At 43.8% G+C, this 25,413-nt stretch overlaps 1 protein-coding gene across 1 annotated transcript; it reads right to left on the bottom strand.

Moving 5' to 3' along the window:
- Positions 1-1,611: 1,611 nt before the first annotated feature.
- Positions 1,612-25,413, bottom strand: DCP2 (decapping mRNA 2). Its single transcript, XM_072140697.1, has 11 exons — positions 25,130-25,413; positions 17,028-17,179; positions 16,543-16,670; positions 15,977-16,075; positions 14,996-15,148; positions 14,559-14,671; positions 13,908-14,015; positions 12,598-12,664; positions 9,309-9,428; positions 9,073-9,124; positions 1,612-8,657 (listed from the first exon to the last, which is right to left on the bottom strand). The coding sequence occupies exons 1-11, from the start codon at positions 25,180-25,182 to the stop codon at positions 8,524-8,526; spliced, it is 1,179 nt and encodes a 392-aa protein (XP_071996798.1). The 5' UTR covers positions 25,183-25,413; the 3' UTR covers positions 1,612-8,523.

The following is a 25,413-nucleotide window of genomic DNA, read 5'->3' as shown; positions in this document are numbered from 1 at the left end:
AGGTCCTATTTTGGTTTTTTTTCCTGCCATCAACAGTGAGGATTCCTAAGGTTACCCGGAAGCATGACAGAAAGATAGCAGCGTGTCACGACGTGTGACTTATTACTACGTCACACGACAGCTGCAGGTGTTTGGAGGCACAGGCTTAGCTCTCTCCATACACGCTGAGTGTTTCTGCATATTGCAGCAAACATCCACCGGCAACACCGGTGAGATTTGCAGATATCACCAGCTGTCTACGGAGTGGAGGGGGGGCAGAGGGGTGAATAATAAGTGGTGGGGGGCGGGCATAATTAGTGAATGGTGGAGCCATGAGGTGCTCAGGTGAAGCAAGTCTGGGCGCCTCTGTTTCATTTAAATATTTTTGAAAAGTTTTATTTTCTCTTGAATTCTGCAGTCTTGGAACTGCCCCCCCCCCTCCTTCAAATTAAGAAACTGCACATAGAACTACAACTCAATTGCATCATAGTCTGTTTTGATTTGTTTTGCTTTCAACTGCTAATTAATGCTGTTAATTTATGCAAAGTTTGCCAAATTCATAGTATCATAGTTTATACGGATGAAAAAAGACACTTGTCCAACCAAGTTCAACCAAGGAAGGGAAGGGATTGGATGAGGAAGGGATTAAGGGGAAACAATTCTATATAACATAACCATCAATGTTGTTAAGGTGTAAAAAGGCATCTAGACCCTTCTTGAAGCTCTCTGCTGTCCCTGCTGTGACCAGTGCCTGAGGCAGGCTATTCCACAGATTGACCGTTCTCATAGTAAAAAAGCCCTGTCGCCTCTGGTGATTAAACCTTGATTTCTCCAGATGTAGACAGTGCCCCCTCGTCTTTTGATTTGATTTTATCTGAAACAATTTACCACCATATTTTTTGTATGGACCATTCATATATTTATATAAATTAATCATGTCCCCTCATAGTCGTCTCTTTTTCCAGACTAAATAAATCTAGTTGTTTTAATCTTTCCGCATACGTGAGACCCTCCATACCTCTTATCATTTTTGTGGCTCTATGTTGAACCCTATCCAGCTCCAGAGCATCCTTTTTATGGACCGGTGCACAGAACTGGACAGCATATTCCAGGTGAGGCCAAGTATATTCCATATTAAGTGACAATATCTGAAAAACAATTGTGTGTGTTTTCCCACTGTTGCTGTCTTTCCTCCTTGGCACAACACAAGAAACATATACTAAACTTCAGCTTTTAATAGGGGTGGTCATACTAGCTGATGATCAATCTAACGCATATGATTAGCGGTAAATACCTGCTTTAAGCAGTTCTTGGTTTCTGACATTTACATTTAATTTTTTTGTTAAAATGGGGGAATCTGTTTTGTGTTTGTTTGAGGCTGTTTGTACTTACCCTGCTAGTAACCATAGCATACTACAGCTGCTGTATTATGCTGTACTGAATAGCAGAATATACAGCTGCCAGAAATAGGCTCCTCCCGTAGAGGGCAATTTTGGTTTTGCTGCCATTTGTGTGTGAAGTAAGGCATTTGGAGTCCAGACACTGATATAGATACCAGACATCTATAATGCTCTGTCACAATCCACTATTAGATAAAAAGGCACAAGTCGGAGACTATTTTTACAAGTTTGGTTTATTGCTGTTTAGTAATGTGTTATTCCTAGACAGACCGTATACAAGGAGACAAATCAATAGCAATAAAACCTCAGAAGGCCAATGCCACATGTATAAAGCTTACAACAAGACAAATACAATAAAGAGGCATAGAAGAGGGTCACTGCGTGAGTCAAACTAAAACACAATAGAAAATCCACATTGCTTTCATTTGCCTCGAATCAACCCATTGTAAGGCTTAGTTCAGATTAATAGATCAAGTGCTACTTGCTATTTTTATGCCTTACTGTTCATAAACCAAACATAAACTCAGAAACTTTAAAGGAAATCTACCATTCGATTTCATGCATTATGAACCAAACATACCTTGAAAATGCTGTAGCTACATGAATGCAGAAACATATCTTGTTTTATCCCGGAGCGGTTTTGCTGAAAAAACAACTATAAAATTCAGGATAATGCATCTGCATGTCACTCCTTTGCTTGGCTCAGCTCTTCTCCTCTTTCACTGCTCAGGAGAATGATGTAATCACTGACAGGCAGAAGTAATCAATCACTGCACCATCTCACAGCTGCTGTGTTTGAGTCATCCAGCTGAGGTTGATAAGTCTTGTATAGACAGTGCAGACAGCTTGTTTAAATGTGTTTATGTACTGTAAGAAGCATGCAATACAGCTTTCCCAAGGTCCTGAATGTCATAATAGTTTTTTCAGCAAAACCACTCAAGAGCATTCTGAAGGTATGTTTGGTTCATAATGCATGAAATCAAATGGTAGATTTCCTTTAAGGCTATCTTCACATGTATTTTTGTCACAAATTTAATGTTACTTGCATAAATAGTTTGATGTAGATCTTTCATTTGTCAATAGACTTTCACGCTGCAGAAATGTGATGTCCTGCAGAGTTTTATTTCCAGATCGCAAGTCAGTGGCCCAGATTTATCAAAAGTGAGGAATACACCCATGTGTAGGGTGCGCCAGATTATTGAATACTGGCGCAAGCTGCACTGCTCGGAAGTATGCAACAAAGAGCATGCAACACAATTCTGTTGAGTCTTTGTATTAAGTGTGTGACACTTTATATATACACACGTGCAAGACGTTCTTTTCAGTGCAAAGTCCAATGAAACTCTTGTGCAGCCAGAATAATAGATTTGGGCCAATATAATAATAATCTTTATTATATAGCGCCATCAAATTCCGTAGCGCTTTACATATCAATATGACTTTATGTAGGATTTTTTGTGAAGATTTCACAGTAACATCAATTTAATGTAATGTAATGGCCTAAGGGTTTTTCTCAGGCTTTCAGTTTTCATGACCTCTCCAGCCCCTCTCCACATCCCCCAGCGCTGACCAGCTGTATCCAGCAGATAATACACAAGAGATGGAACAAGAAGCAGTGGTGCGTTACACTGCAGTAACTCCCTTCAGCCACTACACTTCTGTCTGTTCCATTCTCTGTATCAGCTGCTGAGGGGGTGCTGGGCGTTGGACCTAAAACAGAAACTGTCATCAGGTTTTCTCCATTAAACTAAATGACAGGTTCCCACATCAGTCTTCATATTGTGCCCCATGAATTTTTTTTTTGTATTGAAATCCATAGAGCAGCTAAAATCACTCTTAAAACAAAAAAGTAGCTGACACCTTGCCTGGGTGTGTTTTCTCTTCAGCCGAGTCACTGGGCTCAGCTCCTTCACCCCCCTCCCTCCACCATCGGCTGTGTGTGACTTGCTGAAGAGAATTCCAAAGGAAGCTGAGCCCCATCACACTAGATCCGATTTATACATTAAACACATACAGTATAAATACAGGTAAACATATACAGTATGAAGACTTCTGTGGGAACCTGTCATTAGGTTTATGGTAAAAACCCAATGGCAGGGTTTCCTTTAAGGGCTTGTCTATAGATATGTTTAGCCTGTAAAACCTCTGTCAGAGAACCTGTCCAACACATCTAGTTTCCCATAGTAAAGGTCCTACCTCATGTATAGTAGTGTGTTGGTCTGTTTGAGCTTTCCCGATTCAGGCTCCAGACCCTTCCTCCTGCTGAGATGCAGCACAGAAAGGGTGTGATGGCTTGTGCAGGGACAGGGGAGGAAGGGGGTATTACACCTGTCTGACTCACAATGCAGTGTGTATGTGTAATAATATAATCCACATCATGCAGAAGGACTCGTTACAGAAAATAAGGTAAGACCCTCAGTTTGAGGGGCTTGAAGTGCCTGACAGGTTTCCTCCGCAGTAAACTGAAGGCCACACTTGGGATTATCTGCTGCTTTCTGTGCAGAGCAGCTTCACATAGAAGTATTTATACAGAAATGTATAGAGGGGGTTCAGTACATGGGGTAAAGGTATTTCACAGTATCGCTACGTAAAAGTATTTATAGAGAAACACTCAAGATACCTACAGCTGCCAGAACAAACTGTACAGATCACATCTCTGAAAGGTAATGCTGCATTTTATTGTATGTAGAAAACCTATAGTAAGGGGACAACAACTGGCTCCAATAGCAGTTCCTTCTGCTGATCATTCCAGCTGCCCTGCAAGTGAACATTCAGCGTCACAGGAGCTAGCACTCAGTGTAAGTGTATGCCACAAGCCTGACTCCTAACATCCTCCAGCCAGAGGCGGCCTGGGCCCATAATACCAGGAGAAACCTCGTATCAGGTAACTGGGAAATGGAGGAGGATGCTCACCACATGAGTACAGATATACAGTGCAACAAAGTGATCCCACATGCCAAATCGTCATGCAGTACAGGAAATACTATAAGAAGAGCTTTTCCCCATATTATGTTGATATGTTAAATCTTACATCAGTGCAAATTTCCCACCCGCAATTCCACAGCAGAAACCCTATGGTACCGAACCACTAGAAGTAGGTGGAAAGGTTACTGGACTTCCACTAAGGTCGGGTTCACACTGTACTTACTATAAAAAGGAATAATAAAAAAAAAAAACCTGTTTCCACTACAAATAACAGATGGAAACTTTCAGTACATTGATGTCTATGAGAAACGGAAGACCTTCTGCTCACAGTTTCTGTTACTCTCTTCTACAACGGAGATTGTAATAGAAACCCCTGATGCAGGTGGGATCTGGTCCTAACCCTAAAGAAATCTGAGCTGCACATCATTAGTCTCTTACTATAGACTTACATGGGTTCCAAGGATAGAAGCCAGAACTCCACAAACTGCTTCCAGGTCCCTGAATGGAAACAGGAAATCTACATATATCAAATAAAAGTAGTAACTATGGAGGGAGAAAGATTTGTCAATGTGATCCCATTCACAACATAACAGGGTCACTTAAGAAGAACCCCCTCCCTCCCCCATAACAAATCCCACATTAATCCATTACCTTCATGTTTAGGCTCTCTGCATACACCGCGGATTGTCACGCCTAAAAGCTGCATCTAGCATCTATGTGCATAAGAAAAAAATGTGTGCAAAAAGTGGCACCATCATTATTTTACTTTCCGCATTGAGCAATAATTTTGGTGGAGAAATAAAATGCATTGTTTACATTACTTTTATCAAATCACATTCACTTTAATGTTACTGAATTATTCTGAAAATTTTTAAGCGACTAAGGCTCCATGCACATGGCGGCTGTGAGGCAGCCACAAAAACGTCAGATCGCTCAGCAATGCAGATGAGACAGGGCGGGTCCTCATTGTGCCCAATTTGTGGTGCGGTTGCTCAGTCCACTATGAAGAGGGGAGGGGTGAGGAGCGCTCCCCACCTCCTTCTGCAGCCAACGTGCAGCTCATGGCTACTCATGTGGAAGTGCGTGGGAAGCCCAAGTCTGCAAGTAATCCGCAGCGTCTATTACCTCTCAAGCTGCAGTTTACCCCATTTTATTTCATGTGCTGATATCAGTGTCACAGAATGTTCTGCAGTCACACGTGGCGTTTTGAAACGCAATTCAACTGTATAAACCGAGGTAGAATAAAAAGATTATGGCAAGATCGAAAAGAAAAGGGCGTTCTCTTTTTCAAAGGCCATCAAAATCAATACATTTTTTGAGTTGTCCATACTACCCCCCCTCACCCTCCCCGCATAAAGCTGATAGCATCTGAATACCATGGCATTGGGGCACATTTATTAAGGGCTTTGCAGCACACTTTTTTCGGACTCTGCCCTATCTTCAATGTTGAGTAGTGGGTGTGCTGGTTTCCATGCGACACGATCTAGAGCATGTGCCGTCCAATGCTCTGACTGATTTGGACTGAGAGCGGGATTTAACTTTTCAATTGCGTTGCAAGACAATGCACTTACATGCACCACTAAAAAGATGGTGAACTCCGGTAAACCCGAGCGTGGAAAGCGACACATGCAGGATATCGGACGCACGATCTTAGTGAATCGCGGCACAGTGCATTATGGTCGGACAATGCACTTTCTGTGAATTCCAGCGAGCAGGTAAGTAAATGTGCCCCATTATTCTGATCCTCAAAAACCTTAAAATGAACCTTTCACTATTGGGGGAGGGGTGGGAATGGGGGAGACAGTAAAATAAAAACACCCAAAACAAGTCATTAGCAAGAGAAGATTCCCTCAGTATTGAAGTATTACACAATTGTGCTTGTTCTCCCAATAGTTCACACACGTGCATATATGCTGCACGTAAATACAACAAAACTAAGCAAAGAGTCGTGATAAACAGGAAAAAATATATATATTTCCTTTCTTTCTCCTGCCACTATAAGAATGCAGGTTTTATAAAGACCCATGTGTCCCATTAGCCATAGTAACATAACTCACATTTCAGTGCTCAGAAAAGAAATCATATACTGAGGTTTTTCATGTAAAGTCTGGATACAAAGCCCCACAAAGAAACACCACAGGGTTTGTACATTTAGGCTCTGCCTGGTCATAACCTTAGACATTGTAATCTACAATACAATTGCACCTTTTATTTCCCAAGACCAGAATATGACATGTAAGCCACGTGGCTGCTATGGGAAACTAAGCAACAGCGCCAACGCTCACACAATCCTATTATTGTGTACTCTAAACGTATGAAATGTGCCTCATACAGACTCACCTCTATGAAGCTTTTATGAGAGGCATCAATGGGAGTATATAAAATATATATGGAAAGTTCAGTGCCCCATCAGCAAGTCCTGCTTTCTAATCTGCGCTCACATATATACCAATATTAACCGAGCTCTCAACAGTCCATATATACATAAGCGCGGCAACCAGAATGAAAACCTCTTAATTGCCACCAATAATCCAGGAAAACACAATAGACATTAGGCTAAAATTACAAGGTGCCTTTTCATTTCATCTATATAAAAGATTAGAACCCAGAAATAAAACTGTACAATGAGCACAGCTTAGATGCCCCTCTCCCTAGAATCGCCCTCTGCTCAGGCCATACATGATACTGAACCAGAATCTTTGTAGAGGCCATTTAATATTTTACCTAGGAAATGGGTCACCTGTTCCTACATCTCCATCCAGGCCATGCACCTACAGCAACTGGATTGGTTTTGCATATTTCATTAATATTAGGCACCATATGCAGATTTGTGAATAAAACGTCACCACTGTGACCGAGCCTGGAGACTGCACTTCACAAAACAGAGCATTCCTGTCCGTACTGCAGCGCAGCCTCCTGGCTGTCTATGGAGAGGGGAGGGGTGAGGAGCACTTGCTACTCCCATCTTCACCCAGTCTATGTGCTTCAGCCCGGGTTATGGATCAGTGAAGCACCCAGTCATGTCCATGGAGCCTTCAGGTCTTGAATCAACAATTTTTGCAGAAATCTCGCACATGCTCTATTGAGTCCTGCTTCCAAGGGATATGTCATGTATACCTGCACTGTGTCCTAGCGCTTGGAAGATACAATCATACAATCTACACAGCATGGGCATCACTACAGTGGAGGAATAGCTTTGCAGAGTACCAGGTAGGGGTAGGTATAAAACATTGTGTGCACAGTTGAAGGCCCCAGCTGATGTGATCCCTGGGCATTGATATGCAATACCTATCATGACTGTAATCTGATTGCTGGAAAAGTGGCATTGCCATCCCAAAGATATGTGACCTTTTCTGCCCTTCATCTGACGGAGCGACACAACAGCAGGACAGTGGCACAACTGTAACAATGGCTGAAAATATTACACAAAGCAAACATTGAGGTGCCAGGGGGGAGGTAAAGACTACATGATAATACAGTAAGCAACACCAAAACAAATGACATGAAGCCAGCAGCAGGTATATGATCCCCCAGAAATACATTCCTAAGAAAATCTTATTCACCCTATAAATGAATGATAGAGGCTGGAGGAAAGCTCATGTCTTTTCACATTAGCGTGAATATAACTTCTGTCCTCCCCAGTCACTGGGTTTGTATACCTACAGACAGGCTACAGTAGGTGGTATTCACAATGACAGACATCGATGGGCACATAATGCAGATATCATGAGCCCACTCCAGCCATGAAAGGGTTCATTTGGGGTAATGTGCAGTGCATATAATACAAGGCAACAAAAAATACAGATCCCCAACAAGTGGTGTGCAACAAGGCTGAAGTCACCAGCGACATTGCATCCAGAGTACATTCAAGCTACACCATGTAAGAGCTAAATAGTAAACCAAGTGTCACATCTATCTCAGGGACTAAAGGACAAACTACATCCAGGCAATGCCCGCTGACAGGAGAGCTCAACACTGAAAAGGTACTTGTGTGTAAAAAAAATGATATTGCAAAAACAGTGCAAGAAAGAAAGACCCTCCCCCACCATAATTATATAGAATGAACAGAACCACGTCCTGTCCACAGGACAGACCTTCTCCTGCCCCCCAGTAAATCCCTGCACATCCTTGTAAGAACCTGAGGAAGGTAAGGCTTGATTTCACAAGTTCTTGGCTGCAGCACCGCAGCATACATGATCCTTGTGCAGTTGCTGGTGGATCAGAAATCCAAGGATTTCATGATGGCATCCATGTCAAATCGGAATCCCAGGAAGGCTTTGGAAGAGAAGGAGCACTCTAGGGTCCCATTGCAAGCTTCATCACCTGCGTGGTCATTCTGCTGTCCTTCAGAGTCTGGGGAATAGAAACACAACAAAAAGCTGAATGTTTGATGCCACAAGTAAACAGAAGCTACACAGGATTTGCTATAGAGAATACAAGTCAATGTAGTGCAGAGAGAATTCTACAACCACATGTATCTCTGCTCCCTCCCAGATCACATGTACTGGGAATGAGTGCCATCTAAATGGTCACTCAAGTGTTCACTAGTCATAAAGAGGTTCTGCAGCAGATGAGGTGTATAAAAAGCTGCAGGTTGTGGTGCGCGCTCAGCTATTGGCATGACATCCCCACTGAGCCTTTGTAGACATACAGAGACTGGTACTGATGGGTCGCAAGAAGCTGCTCCAGAGAAAGGAGATTATAAAGCCCGGACAACCCCTTTAATAAACAACTATAATCAAATACAAGATTTAGGAAAGATACGAACCCACATCAAAAGTGTCAGTGAGCCTCCTGGGGGTAAGCTTCTTCTCGGGTTTCTATAAAGAAGTAAAAAAAAACCTTAGCAAAGTCACTGCACATCGTTGCCTTACAGACTAGTGTTACCCTTCATTATAATTATTTATAAAATGTGTTTATTTATTATCTATACAATATACACAATTTTATATCATGTGCACCCAAAAGAGACCCTGTGTTTCTAATTCCTTAGGGGGTCCTTACCAGAATACTGATCTGCTGCTGCTTTACTTGTGCATTGTGGACTCCGTTTGCTTTCTTCTTCTGATTTTGGTTCGGAGGATCTTGATGTTGCTTCTTACCATTGCTCTTAAGATTTTGATTCTAACGCCCAGAAAAAAAAAAAAAACACTCACGCTTTAATATAAGTCGGCTACACTGCAGCAATGTTCAGAACACATATGGTTTCTTGATCACATCACATCTTATGGGAAATCTACCATCAAAAACATGCAGGATAAACCAGGAGCACTAACTTGTAGATCCAAAATGAATAAGATGGAAGCAGCCCTCCTGGAAGTGCCTAGGGAGCAGAGGCGGGGCGAGACAGGCTACAGCAGAGGGGCAATATAACGCCCCCATAGCACAGAATTTTAGAAGTTACAGTGTCTGGATCTTTAGGTAAAGGTCTCTAGTTTATCATAATGGATTTTGAGAGCTGATTTCCCTTAAGGCCGGCGGCACACGTGGTGCTCTGAACCCGTTTTTGGACCGTTTTTTAAGCAGTCCGTTAAAATGCATGCATTTTTGGAAGATAATTGGTAAAGCCACTCAAAAACGCATGCGGTTTTTAACGGACTGCTTAAAAAAGGCCCAAAAACAGGTTCAAAACATCACGTGTGCCGCCGGCCTAAGGACCCAACACGTCCAGGCATTTTTTCTTTCCCAATTTCCATTTCTACAGAAAACTTTTTTTTTTATTGTAATTATATTAGACCTTGTATTTTGTGTGAGGAGTGTTATTTTTATATCTGTGAAATGCTGTATTTTTGTTAATAACACTGAATTAGAGAATTTCTTATCCTGAGTGTTTTAAAGAAACTTGTCTTTGTGGGAATACCCCTTTAAGGCAATAAAGGCACATGGGCAACTTATGTAATAGAGTGGCCAACCCTTTTAATGTTTTTAGTTAGCTTCGCTTCAATACTATGGGGGCAAATTATCAGAAGTGTTTGAGAGAGGAATTGTTCTCGTTTCTCATGGTAACCTATCAGAGCCCAGCTTCCATTTTATAAAACTGCTGTTGGAAAATGAACGCTGAGCTCTGATTGAGAGCAAAACTAGTTGCTTATGGCAGCCAGACACTTCTGATAAACAAAAAAATTAAGAAATTGACTCAGCAATAAAAGTGACAATGTAAAAATTTCCCAGCAGCTGTTACTATGTGCGGATCATAGATACAACTTGATCATTTTTTTAATTCTTTTGTTGGCATTTTACAATATGTGATGACTAAAATAATATTTTAATTATGGCACTAGTGATACCAATCAATCATCCATTCATTCATTCATTCTTTTTTGCATCAAGGAAAAAAAACATTTTAATAATTAATGAAAACATAAAGACCCCATAATATTTCAATCTAAAAATGATGAAGATGTCAGGGAATAACGCAAATCCAATACAGGATAACATACCGTATATACTCATGTATATATGCCGAGATTTTCAGCACAAAAAATGTGCTGAAAAACCTCACCTCGGCTTATACACGAGTCAACTAAGAAAAAAATAATAATAATATTCACCCTCCGGTGTCTGGATCCTCGGCGGCAGCTCCCGATTCTCGGCAGCGGCTCAGCTCCTCTCTTCTTTCTTCACTGGCGGCTCCCTGGCTCTTTGCTTACGTCGCTAGCCGGCAGTTGCGTCCATGCGATCTGCCGACGGGCGCACACTAAGATGCGGCGCTGTCGCCGCTGATGACATCATCGGCGGCGACACTGCCGCATCATAGTGTGCGCCCGGCCGCAGATCGCATGGACGCGACTGCCGGCTAGTGAAGTAAGCAAAGAGACCGGGAGCCGCCGGTGAAGAAAGAAGAGAGGAGCTGCCACCGAGGTTCGGAAGCCGCTGCCAGGACCGGGAGCCACCGCCGAGGACCGGGAGCCGTGCCGAGCATCAAAGGTGAGTATCGTCGGAGGGTGAGTATTAAGTTTGTTTTTTTATTCACTTGGCATACTGGGGGCAGGCTGTATACTACTATTGGGGCAGGCTGGCTGTATACTACTATTGGGGCAGGCTGGCTGTATACTACTATTGGGGCAGGCTGGCTGTATACTACTATTGGGGCAGGCTGGCTGTATACTACTATTGGGGCAGGCTGGCTGTATACTACTATTGGGGCAGGCTGGCTGTATACTACTATTGGGGCAGGCTGGCTGTATACTACTATTGGGGCAGGCTGGCTGTATACTACTATTGGAACAGGCTGGCTGTATACTACTATTGGAACAGGCTGGCTGTATACTACAGGGGGCAGGCTAGGTACTACAGGGGGCAGGCTGGCTGTATACTACAGGGGGCAGGCTGGCTGTATACTACAGGGGGCAGGCTGGCTGTATACTACAGGGGGCAGGCTGGCTGTATACTACAGGGGGCAGGCTGGCTGTATACTACAGGGGGCAGGCTGGCTGTATACTACAGGGGGCAGGCTGGCTGTATACTACAGGGGGCAGGCTGGCTGTATACTACAGGGGGCAGGCTGGCTGTATACTACAGGGGGCAGGCTGGCTGTATACTACAGGGGGCAGGCTGGCTGTATACTACAGGGGGCAGGCTGGCTGTATACTACAGGGGGCAGGCTGGCTGTATACTACAGGGGGCAGGCTGGCTGTATACTACAGGGGGCAGGCTGGCTGTATACTACAGGGGGCAGGCTGGCTGTATACTACAGGGGGCAGGCTGGCTGTTTACTACAGGGGGCAGGCTGGCTGTTTACTACAGGGGGCAGGCTGGCTGTTTACTACAGGGGGCAGGCTGGCTGTTTACTACAGGGGGCAGGCTGGCTGTTTACTACAGGGGGCAGGCTGGCTGTATACTACAGGGGGCAGGCTGGCTGTATACTACACCCTCGGCTTATACTCGAGTCAATAGGTTTTTCCAGTTTTTGGTGGTAAAATTAGGGGTCTCGGCTTATACTCGGGTCGGCTTATACTCGAGTATATACGGTAACTAAAGAACAAAAATCACTATTCCTAATAATGTAATGGCAGATTACCGGTTAATAATATCATACTGTATCCTTAGCAGAAATGAATAAAGGGAAGGTTCACGCTTTCTCTTAGGAGACCAATACCTGCGCAGTGCTCTCTCCATGGAACAAGCACTGTAGTGTGCCGCTGATCTATAAGCTCAGCCACCTTTTCTCACTGTATCCACTTCCCATAGGTAAAATATTGCACATACAGGCCATCTGTATTAAAATATATGAGCCTCCTATCCTAACATTAACTAATCAGCACGACTGACTATGTAGATGATTTTACAGTACCTTAGGCTTTGGCCACTGTTCTCCTGGAGAAAGCTCAGAAAACTGAGGCATACAGCGCATTCTGGACCTATGAGGAATTGTTATAATAATTAATATTAACTTACACTCTTTTACACACACAGACTAAAGAAGCTGAGGCATCAGAGATTCAAACAGGACATCCACTACTCCACAACTCAATCAGATTTAGTAAAAGACTACTTATAGCGTAACTGTAAACTTACTGACCAAAAAAATTGTTTTAGCACAGCTGGTGAGTATCATGCTGCTGGCTTCTTCCTAGCCTGAGATATAGGGCTATTGGATATATGAGGCTGTTAAAATCCTTTCAGGTTCTCCTGAAGTGGGCGGCACTTCCTGGTTCTGACATCAACTGAGGGTACTGAAGCCCGAGCATTCAGGACATTCATATGAATCAGGACAGCATGTTTGTAAGTGGATAAGCTGAAGCTCGTGATGAGTCACATGCTTGTGACATCACCCAAGGTCCTATTTTCTTGCAATCCTCCACTACAGCCCCTCCCCTCGTCTCTAGCTGTCCTATACGGTTTCCCATGGTGACCAGAAAGCATGGAAAATTGTAGCTTGTAGAGTAGCCTGGGGGAACAAGGTAAAGCCTCTGCTAGTAGCTAAACACCTGCAGATAGATACTTAGGCCCCTTTCACACTTGCGTTTTTCACACGCATTTTTTGCGCGTGAAAAACGCATTGAAATTGCATTGAAATTGCATCAAAAACGTGCGTGAAAAACTGAGACACTGAACAAACTCTGACTGAAAACTGATTGCACTCTGATGCAAAATGTGCGTTTTTCACTGACCAAAAACTGATCGCACCCTGATCAAACTCTGACGTGATCTGCAACGCAAGTGTGGAAGGGGCCTTAGAGTTAATAAGAAAATTGCTGATCTTTGCTTAGTGCAGTTAGTTTTTATACTTTACTTGCACTACAATACTGAATTTTGGGCAACAGTAAGCCCATATATATATATACAGATGCTGAAACATAATATTTACATTTTTTATTAGTTTTCACGTCAATATCTCACAATATCTATGAAGAGATTCCTATTTAATTATGGAAAGAAAGACCACTAGTGCCCCAATCATATATAAAGAAACCTCTCCAAAGGACCACCACATTAGGAGGATACACTGGAGAGATTCATGAATCTCCCCCACTGTATTAATTGTAGAAGACGTTATGTCCTCCATTAGGAACTGAGTTGTGAGGAGGCTGGTGTTCATGTCCCCATAGGAACCAATAGCGACAGACATGTAGGCATCTCTTACATACTCAATCCTCTTACTTGATTTTCTCCACAACGGGTTTTGATGGTGTAGTTCCAGTAGAGAGCACTCCATTATCACTATCCGATGAGTCGCCCAGCTTCTTTTGCAGCCAATCCCGTAATGGCCTGATGACAAGAGGGGGAGACAGATGAAACACTTGACATCACCATCAGAAAAAATGTTACCGAGAGGAAATTAAATAGACTTTTCCTTAGTTGCACTGTCCCGAACGTATGTGTTTACTGTCAGTGGGGAAATTGCAACTTGACTAATTTTACCCCAGGTATCAGAAGTTGGCAGCCGAATATTCCCTATAAACAATGTATTATCAGCAGAGACCACTAACATCATTGATGACATGCACCGCCACCACTCCTCAGAAAGCAGGACACTAGTTTCAGAAGATCTGTGGGGGGTTAGACTACAGTTCACTCAACCTTCTTTACCAATGAATTACGGCAGTGCATGGGACTCATAGTGATATATGATGGAGTGCCTTCTTCCCAGCTGTTATCAAAATAACTAGTAGGGAAGCAGGGAATCTGTACATTATATATCATAATGATGCACATAATGAAAAAGACCATGCACAGTCCATAGTTCACAGAACAGCCACTGCAGTGAAAAACTGTCCTTACAAACACTTACTGACTTCTCAATGTACTTACCTTATAAAAGGTATGACCATGAAAAACTTGTTTGGAGCCAATCCTAGCTTTGACTTTGGAGTCATATCATTTTTATGGCAGGGCAGCTTTTCAATTGGAAACCACTCAATGTTCTAATAAAAGAGAAGAAAAAGCCAACATTAGTTTATTATGTGTTTATGTCTGTATGTTCACATAAAACAACTAAGGCATGTACTAGTTTTTTCTGTTTTGTCAGAGATCATTCAAAGTCCAGTGTATCCATGGAAAACGAGGTGCAGAGAACATCCTTTTCCAAATGTTTTACATTTAAAAAAAAAAAAAAATCCAAAATGGGAGTGTGAATATCCCACAAGTATAACTAAGAAAAGAACAAAAAGACATGAGATTTATGAAGGTGTGCTCTCCCTTTGAGGTGGCACAGAAAATATATGTTCACATGAGCAGAGTATACTTACTCGGATTTCTTTTCGGGTTTTTGGATTAAATTTTGTGTCTTTTGGAACTCCAGGAATAATGTAAAGACGAGCTAACTGGTCATTGATCCTCAGCTCAATGTAATCATTATTGCACATACGATCCTTAATATCGAAGCCGGTCTCTTCAAGCACCTGAAAGTTAACATTTATATTTATATATACATACATACACCCACAGAACCCTGTCTCTGTGACAATGGAGTGTAATCCACATACAACATGTTACAGAGCAGAAGGAGCTGAGGTTGTGGGCACTGATGACAGTAGAAAGATTGCTCGAGCCACAGACACAGATTGAAATTGAAGCTGCTGTGGGTTTTAGGGCTCAAGCAGACGTCACATAGAGGGCAGTGTGCATGGTCACATAGAAATACATGGGGACTTGTGCTAACCATGGAAACAACAGCTTGTACACAAAATAAGAAAAAAAACAACATGTGTGCAGAAGTCCTATCTCTAAGTTTTCCTTGCGCTACTGGTTGAAGACTAGCTTCTACAATGTCTCCCATATACTGTATAACGAAATTCTACTCCTTAACCCCACCCAACCATATATGAGCACCACAGATTACAGAGGAGAGTTCACCAGAACTGATATGACTATAGCACTTCATTGAGATTAAAAGTGACTTTTGGCCTTTCGCCAACTCAGCCCTTTATTCATCTTCCCCCTCCCTTCTCAGTGATCTAGCAACCCGTATTGGACCGACTAGCGGAAAAAAAATGTAAAAAAGTTTGGTAAATTCACTTCATTTATATAAAGCTTATAGAGAAGTGAATTGTCTCCTTTATGTCATGCACCTTGAAGGTACAATGCTGGGGTCATGGCAAATGAATACTGGTAGTGGTAGGTTATGCATTGGCATACTATATGTAAAATGTACCTCATTGTAGGACATTGTCCAAACCCATCAGATCCTTATACCTAGCTAATAAAGTAAATGAGAAACATTGCTTCACCTCTCTTGCTGCACAATCATGAGGGGCTTCTTCTTTATTCACTTTTCCTTTTGGAAAACCCCATCCAGACTTTGCTAAATAACCTTGGACAAGTAGCACCTGGAAAGAAGTGGTAGAGTTAGGCTCAGACTACGTTAGCAACATATATTAAGTGGAATCATATAGTCACAAAGCAGTGGATCAAGTTTTTTTTATGTAATGCTATATGCAAAAATTATACTGGTGATCTTACACCTGCAAAACCAGAGACACCCATGTGCCATCTGTAGAGAGCACTGCTGCAGGATGCTCACCCCTAACCCTATCAGCCCTGACATAGGGCAAGCACCCTGAATAATGTTGACTGAAATGAAAGAATAAAACAAACGCCAGTAGCAGTGTGCTAATGCATAAATGAAAATCCCTTGGAAAATAGCTGACCATAGCTTTACGGGTTTTCGTTTTCATAGTCATAAATTGTTCCTGTGTTATCATAGTGATCCATGACATATCACTATCAGATACGTCACACAGGAGGAAGGGGGCACACAATGCGCCCAGCTTCTACCTCTTCCAAGACGACTCACATTTTCAAGTGTCTCATCCAGAATAATGGCACCATAGGTGGGTACTCCCATCTTATATTCCTTCCATTCATCCAAGACCCTTTGAACATCTTCACCATTGGGAAGTAAAAATGGGCAATGCTGGAAAAGTACACGGATTGTAAAGGAAAATATAAAAAAGATAAAACTATGGAAAACCGTGGCAGCTAAACTAGAATCTGGGTATGTTCACATAAAAGATTTTGAAGCAGGACTGGGACATGTTCTAACAGATCGTCACATGGTCCCTTAAACTGACACCCCAGTGCGCTGATCCATTACATATACTGCAGCAGTGGGCCGTCCATTCCAAAACTAGAAGGTACAAGTTTGCATCAGTCCCAAGTTGCAGTAAGTGAATAAAGATGCAAATCACATCCATATATGTCTGGTGCACATTTCCTACTAATAAAATCCTGCAACTTATAACAATACACAGATGAATAACCCTTTTAAAAAAAGGATATCTGCTTTAGCAAAGTCCCTTATCCCACACTGAGGCAGGCCTGGAAAGTTCTGCATGCAGAAGTCCAAGTAAAACCAGTGGGCCAGCTCGATCTGGAAGCAGACTCGGATGGCGTTATCTCTTTCCTCACTGGGAATGTGTAGGATAAATCGGCTGTCAAAAGAAACACATTGTTAGTATTAACACAGAGGAGTAAAGAGCATATTCAAAGAGCCAATCACATTACATTACAGGGACTTTCCACAAGTTTCATATCAACTACCTTTCCCACTAGACAATGTGCCTGGTTCTGGAGGACCCTGATGACTGAGGTGGAGATTCAGACTCCTATTCATCCAATAATACCAAAAGAAAGAGCCGCAAAGTTATCAATAAATATATATATATATATCCTTTATTGAAATTCTACTCAAATGTATGCACATATATGTCCCATAAACAGGAAAATCAAATACATAGGGGAAACAGGTAGCCCCAGATGGAAATAGGGCATCTACAGAGTACGTATAACCCCCCCTTCTATATGCCCCAGAGTGAAAATATGCCCAAAATTTAAGAAAATATTCGGTCCAACAGTAAGACCAATAGGGGTAAAGTGGCAATAGTACAATGAGACAAAAAATAAGATGAACCGGAGGTACCTTCCGGAGTTAAAAATTCCATATATCTATAGCACACTTACCCAAAAGTATGGTGAAGGGCAGACACAGGACAGCCAAAGGGAGGCCAAATAGTACACCCCGACGCGTGTTTCGCACTGATGCTTTGTCAGTGACCATCTGTGGATGCCCTATTTCCATCTGGGGCTACTTGTTTCCCCTATGGATTTGATTTTCCAATTTATGGGACATATATGTGCATAATTTGTGTAGAATTGCAATAAAGGATTTTTTTTATTTATTATTGATACCTTGTCACCTCTTTCTTTTGGTATTTTTGGCTTTTGCTGATTCAGTTTTGGTTATCTTATTCATCCACTAAATGCAATCAACATTAAAGGGAATCTGTCAGCAGAAACATACCTAATGAACCAGTATGTTGTGAAGCAGCTGAACACCTTCCAGATCCATGTTTCTTTCATGGCCCAGGGTTGTGGTATCATCCAGAAAATCAACTTTGAAGTGAATGTAATTTTTTTGTATAAAGTCAAGGAGGAGGAGAGTTTAACCCGGTCTCAGAAAGCCCCCTTCACTGTAACTGATGGTCCTGCACCCAGAGAAATCACTAACCAGATCTCCTGAAGTCTGGTGCATGATGTAAGTCATGGGAGGAGGTGTTCTGAGGCAGGGAGACATTGACTTCACTGTTAAACTCTCAGCCTCCTTGACTTTATACTACCAGTTTACATTTGACTTCAAAGTTGATTTTCTGGTTGTTGGAACAATGCTGGGCTATGAAAGAAACATGTTCTGTAAGGTGAAAAGCTGCTACTACATACTAGTAGTAGTTTTTTAGACCAGGTTTTGATGACAGCTTCCCTTTAAAGGGAACCTGTCACCTCCGATCAGCACACTGTAGAGTCATCGCAATGATCCTAATCCTGTTACTCTGCGTTGCTGTTGTGTGATAAAAACAACTTTTATTCTTCTTGTACATTTCTGTGGGACAGCTTTCCGAGCCACTGCCGGCCTCCTCATGGCTGCTCTCGCTTGAACTCACAAATCAAAACACTGCCCCCGCTTGTAAGTCACTACATTCGGTTTCAAACATCCCTGCATGCACAGTCCGCCTGTTAGTCTGGCATAGGCGCACCACGCATGCGTCTGTGATGTGCATGGCGCTGGTGTGATTGAGAGCTAGCCAGCAGATGCCAGGCTAACAAGCTGACTGAGAACGCGAGGAAGTTGGAAACCGAGTGTAGTGAGGTAGTGCTGGGGGCAGTGTTTTTATTCGTGGTTCAAGCGAGAGCAGTCCTGAGGAGGCGGGCAGAGCTCGAGTGCCCTGGAAAGCTGTCCCGCCTCCTTGACTGCCGAAATAAACAAGAAAAATAAAAGTTGTTTTTATCACACAACAGCAACGCAGAGTAACAGGATTCTTGCGATGACTCTACAGTGTGCTCTAAGGCAGTGATTTTCAACCTTTTTTGAGCTGCGGCACACTTTTTATACTTAGAAAATCCTGGGGCACACCACCAACCAAAATAGCACAAAATGACACTAAAACAGTCATAAAAGGCCTCCCTTTACTAATAAAAAGGCCCTGGCTGCCTCCCTTTACTAATAAAAAGCCCCTGGCTGCCTCCCTTTACTAATAAAAAGCCCCTGGCGGCCTCCCTTTACTAATAAAAAGCCCCTGGCGGCCTCCCTTTACTAATAAAAAGCCCCTGGCGGCCTCCCTTTACTAATAAAAAGCCCCTGGCGGCCTCCCTTTACTAATAAAAAGCCCCTGGCGGCCTCCCTTTACTAATAAAAAGCCCCTGGCGGCCTCCCTTTACTAATAAAAAGCCCCTGGCGGCCTCCCTTTACTAATAAAAAGCCCCTGGCGGCCTCCCTTTACTAATAAAAAGCCCCTGGCGGCCTCCCTTTACTAATAAAAAGCCCCTGGCGGCCTCCCTTTACTAATAAAAAGCCCCTGGCGGCCTCCCTTTACTAATAAAAAGCCCCTGGCGGCCTCCCTTTACTAATAAAAAGCCCCTGGCGGCCTCCCTTTACTAATAAAAAGCCCCTGGCGGCCTCCCTTTACTAATAAAAAGCCCCTGGCGGCCTCCCTTTACTAATAAAAAGCCCCTGGCGGCCTCCCTTTACTAATAAAAAGCCCCTGGCGGCCTCCCTTTACTAATAAAAAGCCCCTGGCGGCCTCCCTTTACTAATAAAAAGCCCCTGGCGGCCTCCCTTTACTAATAAAAAGCCCCTGGCGGCCTCCCTTTACTAATAAAAAGCCCCTGGCGGCCTCCCTTTACTAATAAAAAGCCCCTGGCGGCCTCCCTTTACTAATAAAAAGCCCCTGGCGGCCTCCCTTTACTAATAAAAAGCCCCTGGCGGCCTCCCTTTACTAATAAAAAGCCCCTGGCGGCCTCCCTTTACTAATAAAAAGCCCCTGGCGGCCTCCCTTTACTAATAAAAAGCCCCTGGCGGCCTCCCTTTACTAATAAAAAGCCCCTGGCGGCCTCCCTTTACTAATAAAAAGGCCCTAGCTGCCTCCCTTTACTAATAAAAAGGCCCTAGCTGCCTCCCTTTACTAATAAAAAGGCCCTAGCTGCCTCCCTTTACTAATAAAAAGGCCCTAGCTGCCTCCCTTTACTAATAAAAAGGCCCTAGCTGCCTCCCTTTACTAATAAAAAGGCCCTAGCTGCCTCCCTTTACTAATAAAAAGGCCCTAGCTGCCTCCCTTTACTAATAAAAAGGCCCTGGCTGCCTCCCTTTACTAATAAAAAGGCCCTGGCGGCCTCCATTTACTAATAAAAAGCCCCTGGCTGCCTCCCTTTACTAATAAAAAGGCCCTAGCTGCCTCCCTTTACTAATAAAAAGCCCCTGGCTGCCTCCCTTTACTAATAAAAAGCCCCTGGCTGCCTCCCTTTACTAATAAAAAGCCCCTGGCTGCCTCCCTTTACTAATAAAAAGCCCCTGGCTGCCTCCCTTTACTAATAAAAAGCCCCTGGCTGCCTCCCTTTACTAATAAAAAGCCCCTGGCTGCCTCCCTTTACTAATAAAAAGGCCCTAGCTGCCTCCCTTTACTAATAAAAAGCCCCTGGCTGCCTCCCTTTACTAATAAAAAGCCCCTAGCTGCCTCCCTTTACTAATAAAAAGCCCCTAGCTGCCTCCCTTTACTAATAAAAAGCCCCTAGATGCCTCCCTTTACTAATAAAAAGCCCCTAGATGCCCCCCTTTACTAATAAAAAGCCCCTAGCGGCCTCCCTTTACTAATAAAAAGCCCCTGGCTGCCTCCCTTTACTAATAAAAAGGCCCTGGCGGCCTCCCTTTACTAATAAAAAGGCCCTAGCGGCCTCCCTTTACTAATAAAAAGGCCCTAGCAGCCTCCCTTTACTAATAAAAAGCCCCTGGCTGCCTCCCTTTACTAATAAAAAGCCCCTGGCTGCCTCCCTTTACTAATAAAAAGCCCCTAGCTGCCTCCCTTTACTAATAAAAAGCCCCTAGCTGCCTCCCTTTACTAATAAAAAGCCCCTAGATGCCTCCCTTTACTAATAAAAAGCCCCTAGATGCCTCCCTTTACTAATAAAAAGCCCCTAGATGCCCCCCTTTACTAATAAAAAGCCCCTAGCGGCCTCCCTTTACTAATAAAAAGCCCCTGGCTGCCTCCCTTTACTAATAAAAAGGCCCTAGCGGCCTCCCTTTACTAATAAAAAGCCCCTAGCTGCCTCCCTTTACTAATAAAAAGGCCCTAGCAGCCTCCCTTTACTAATAAAAAGGCCCTAGCTGCCTCCCTTTACTAATAAAAAGCCCCTGGCGGCCTCCCTTTACTAATAAAAAGCCCCTAGCTGCCTCCCTTTACTAATAAAAAGCCCCTGGCGGCCTCCCTTTACTAATCAAGAGCCCCTAGCGGCCTCCCTTTACTAATAAAAAGGCCCTAGCTGCCTCCCTTTACTAATAAAATGCCCCTAGCTGCCTCCCTTTACTAATAAAAAGGCCCTAGCTGCCTCCCTTTACTAATAAAAAGGCCCTAGCTGCCTCCCTTTACTAATAAAAAGGCCCTAGCTGCCTCCCTTTACTAATAAAAAGGCCCTAGCTGCCTCCCTTTACTAATAAAAAGGCCCTAGCTGCCTCCCTTTACTAATAAAAAGGCCCTAGCTGCCTCCCTTTACTAATAAAAAGGCCCTAGCTGCCTCCATTTACTAATAAAAAGCCCCTGGCGGCCTCCATTTACTAATAAAAAGCCCCTGGCTGCCTCCCTTTACTAATAAAAAGGCCCTAGCTGCCTCCCTTTACTAATAAAAAGCCCCTGGCTGCCTCCCTTTACTAATAAAAAGCCCCTGGCTGCCTCCCTTTACTAATAAAAAGCCCCTGGCTGCCTCCCTTTACTAATAAAAAGCCCCTGGCTGCCTCCCTTTACTAATAAAAAGCCCCTGGCTGCCTCCCTTTACTAATAAAAAGCCCCTGGCTGCCTCCCTTTACTAATAAAAAGGCCCTAGCTGCCTCCCTTTACTAATAAAAAGCCCCTGGCTGCCTCCCTTTACTAATAAAAAGCCCCTGGCTGCCTCCCTTTACTAATAAAAAGCCCCTAGCTGCCTCCCTTTACTAATAAAAAGCCCCTAGCTGCCTCCCTTTACTAATAAAAAGCCCCTAGATGCCTCCCTTTACTAATAAAAAGCCCCTAGATGCCCCCCTTTACTAATAAAAAGCCCCTAGCGGCCTCCCTTTACTAATAAAAAGCCCCTGGCTGCCTCCCTTTACTAATAAAAAGGCCCTAGCGGCCTCCCTTTACTAATAAAAAGCCCCTAGCAGCCTCCCTTTACTAATAAAAAGGCCCTAGCAGCCTCCCTTTACTAATAAAAAGGCCCTAGCTGCCTCCCTTTACTAATAAAAAGCCCCTGGCGGCCTCCCTTTACTAATAAAAAGCCCCTAGCTGCCTCCCTTTACTAATAAAAAGCCCCTGGCGGCCTCCCTTTACTAATCAAGAGCCCCTAGCGGCCTCCCTTTACTAATAAAAAGGCCCTAGCTGCCTCCCTTTACTAATAAAATGCCCCTAGCGGTCTCCCATTACAAATTAAGAGCCCGTAGCGGCCTCCCTTTACTATTTAAAAGGCCCTAGAGCCCCCCTTTACTAATTAAAAGGCCCTAGAGCCCCCCCCTTTACTAATTAAAAGGCCCTAGAGGCCCCCCCTTTACTAATTAAAAGGCCCTAGAGGCCCCCCTTTACTAATTAAAAGGCCCTAGAGGCCCCCCTTTACTAATTAAAAGGCCCTAGAGGCCCCCCTTAACAAATAAAAAGCCCCAGCCTACCTTTACTAATAAAAAAAAAAACCCTAGCTACCTTCCTTATACAAATAATAACCCTATATACTTACCCTTGATGTCTTCTTCCGCGTACCTTCACTCCTAATGGCGATCCGCTCACCTTCTGTAGCTTCTGCACCGCGCGCCTCTGGTCACGTGACTTACGCGACCTGACGTCAGGTCACGTCAGTCACGTGACATGGGCCGCGCGGTACAGGAGCTACAGAAGACGGGCGGATCGCCGACGTGGGACTTGGAGGTAAGTATGGGGCAGAAAACCGGGGCAGCCTAGTTCGGGCAACTTTCCCCTGCGGCACACTCAACCTTGTGTCGCGGCACACTAGTGTGCCGCGGCACACAGGTTGAAAATCACTGCTCTAAGGTACTGTACGGGGTTTATTTAGCTGATCGGACGTGACAGGTTCCCTTTAAACTCTCTTCCTCCTTGACTTTATACAACCAATTTACAGCTTATTTCAAAGATGATTTTCTGGATGATGTCACAAGACGTGTTATGCCACTTAAAGGGGTTGTCCACTTTCAGCAAATATTTGATATGGTTTGTATTCGGAAAAGGTATACAATTTTCCAATATACTTTTTGTATCAATTCCTTACAGTAAACGAGATCTCTGCTTGCTGTCATTCTATAGAAAGCTTCTTTGTTTATCTTAAGTGGATAAAAATCTGTCCCCGTGATGTGATGGACATGCATGCGCACAAACCATTATTATCAGAGAGTAATAGGAGATGTGTGATAATAACAGCTCGTGTAACTCCATCACACCACATGGACAGATTATATCCAAAGTAAAAATAGAAGCTTTTATAGCAGGACAGCAAGCAGAGATCTAGAAAACTGTGAGGAATTGATACAGAAAGTATATTGGAAAATAGTATAACTTTTCCTTACACAAATCATATCAAATATTTGTTGAAAGTGGACAACCCCTTTAACAATATTCTGGTAGTGGTTTATTAGGCAAATTGCTGATGACAGGTTCCCTTCTAGTCTTGTTCACATCAGTTCACCAGAGGAATACATCAGTGTAGTTTACGTCTTGTGCTGTCCTTTTTGCTGTTTGCGGCCAGCACACTGACACATTCATTCCAATGGGCCCATGCATATGTTTTGCAGTAATCCATGTGAAGACTGTAGAAAACTCAGAGCGGATCCTATTCATGTCATCGCTGGCAGCTCCGGCCCTTCTCATAGACGTCTGTGGAAATGTGAACGATACGGAGGCCACGTGTGCGTCATCCACGTGCTGTCTGTATTTGTGGATCAGTTTACAGGTAACACAGTCATATGACCCTTCCTGTGGTTGGGACAAGTAACTGCATTTTTATTTTTGTGGATTTGCAAATACGGATGACACGCCCTGCAGAGCGTCCAAATGACCCTGGCAGAAGCGCTCATGTTTGGGTTCAGACGCCCCCGGCAACCTGCCATCCATTGCGGATTGGCCAGGGGGAACCAAACCTCCTCATTTCTACTTTCCATATATTTCTGGGCATATGCCGGTGTATAGACAGGTCTAGTCCTACCTGCCCCTCTCATCTGACATCATCTGGGACAAGGTCAGGACCTTACCATGCACTGCAATAGATCAGCACCAGGTCAGGATCTTACCAAGAACTGCAATAGATCAGCACCAGGTCAGGACCTTACCAAGAACTGCAATAGATCAGCACCAGGTCAGGACCTTACCAAGAACTGCAATAGATCAGCACCAGGTCAGGACCTTACCAAGAACTGCAATAGATTAGCACCAGGTCAGGACCTTACCATGCACTGCAATAGATCAGCACCAGGTCAGGACCCTACCATGCACTGCAATAGATCAGCACCAGGTCAGGACCTTACCATGCACTGCAATGGATCAGCACCAGGTCAGGACCTTACCATGCACTGCAATAGATCAGCACCAGGTCAGGACCTTACCATGCACTGCAATAGATCAGCACCAGGTCAGGACCTTACCATGCACTGCAATAGATCAGCACCAGGTCAGGACCTTACCAAGCACTGCAATAGATCAGCACCAGGTCTCTGTACCTCTATGCCCAGCACTTGTGTCAGAACTTTTTCTTACAATTCCGCAAAATAATTTGCACAATTTTCAGAAAAAAAAAACTGGCAATGGAAAAGGTAGCTGCAGCCTATACACACAGCGACAACCGCAGGGACAGGGCAGGAGGAGCGCCGTTACCTGCACAGGTCGTCCAGGACTCCATGGGGAACCTCCACGCGCTTACTTTCCATGTTGGGCACAGGCACATCCCGGAGACAGCGGGACCCGGGAGCCTGCGAGCAGCGGGAGACACGGGGCGGGGCCACCGGAGGAAACGAAACAACAACAATAACAACAGGAGCCGCTCTCCAGCATCAGTCCACACAGTGCGTCACCTCCGCCGCCAGCCGCGCGGGGATAGGCTGCGCAGCGCGTCACAAGTCAGCGGGAAGCAGCTCCACCAATCAACGAAACAACCAGCG

Source organism: Engystomops pustulosus, chromosome 1 (genome assembly GCF_040894005.1).
Source record: "Engystomops pustulosus chromosome 1, aEngPut4.maternal, whole genome shotgun sequence".
NCBI lineage: Eukaryota > Metazoa > Chordata > Amphibia > Anura > Leptodactylidae > Engystomops > Engystomops pustulosus.
This window is presented reverse-complemented; position numbering and strand designations above follow the sequence as displayed.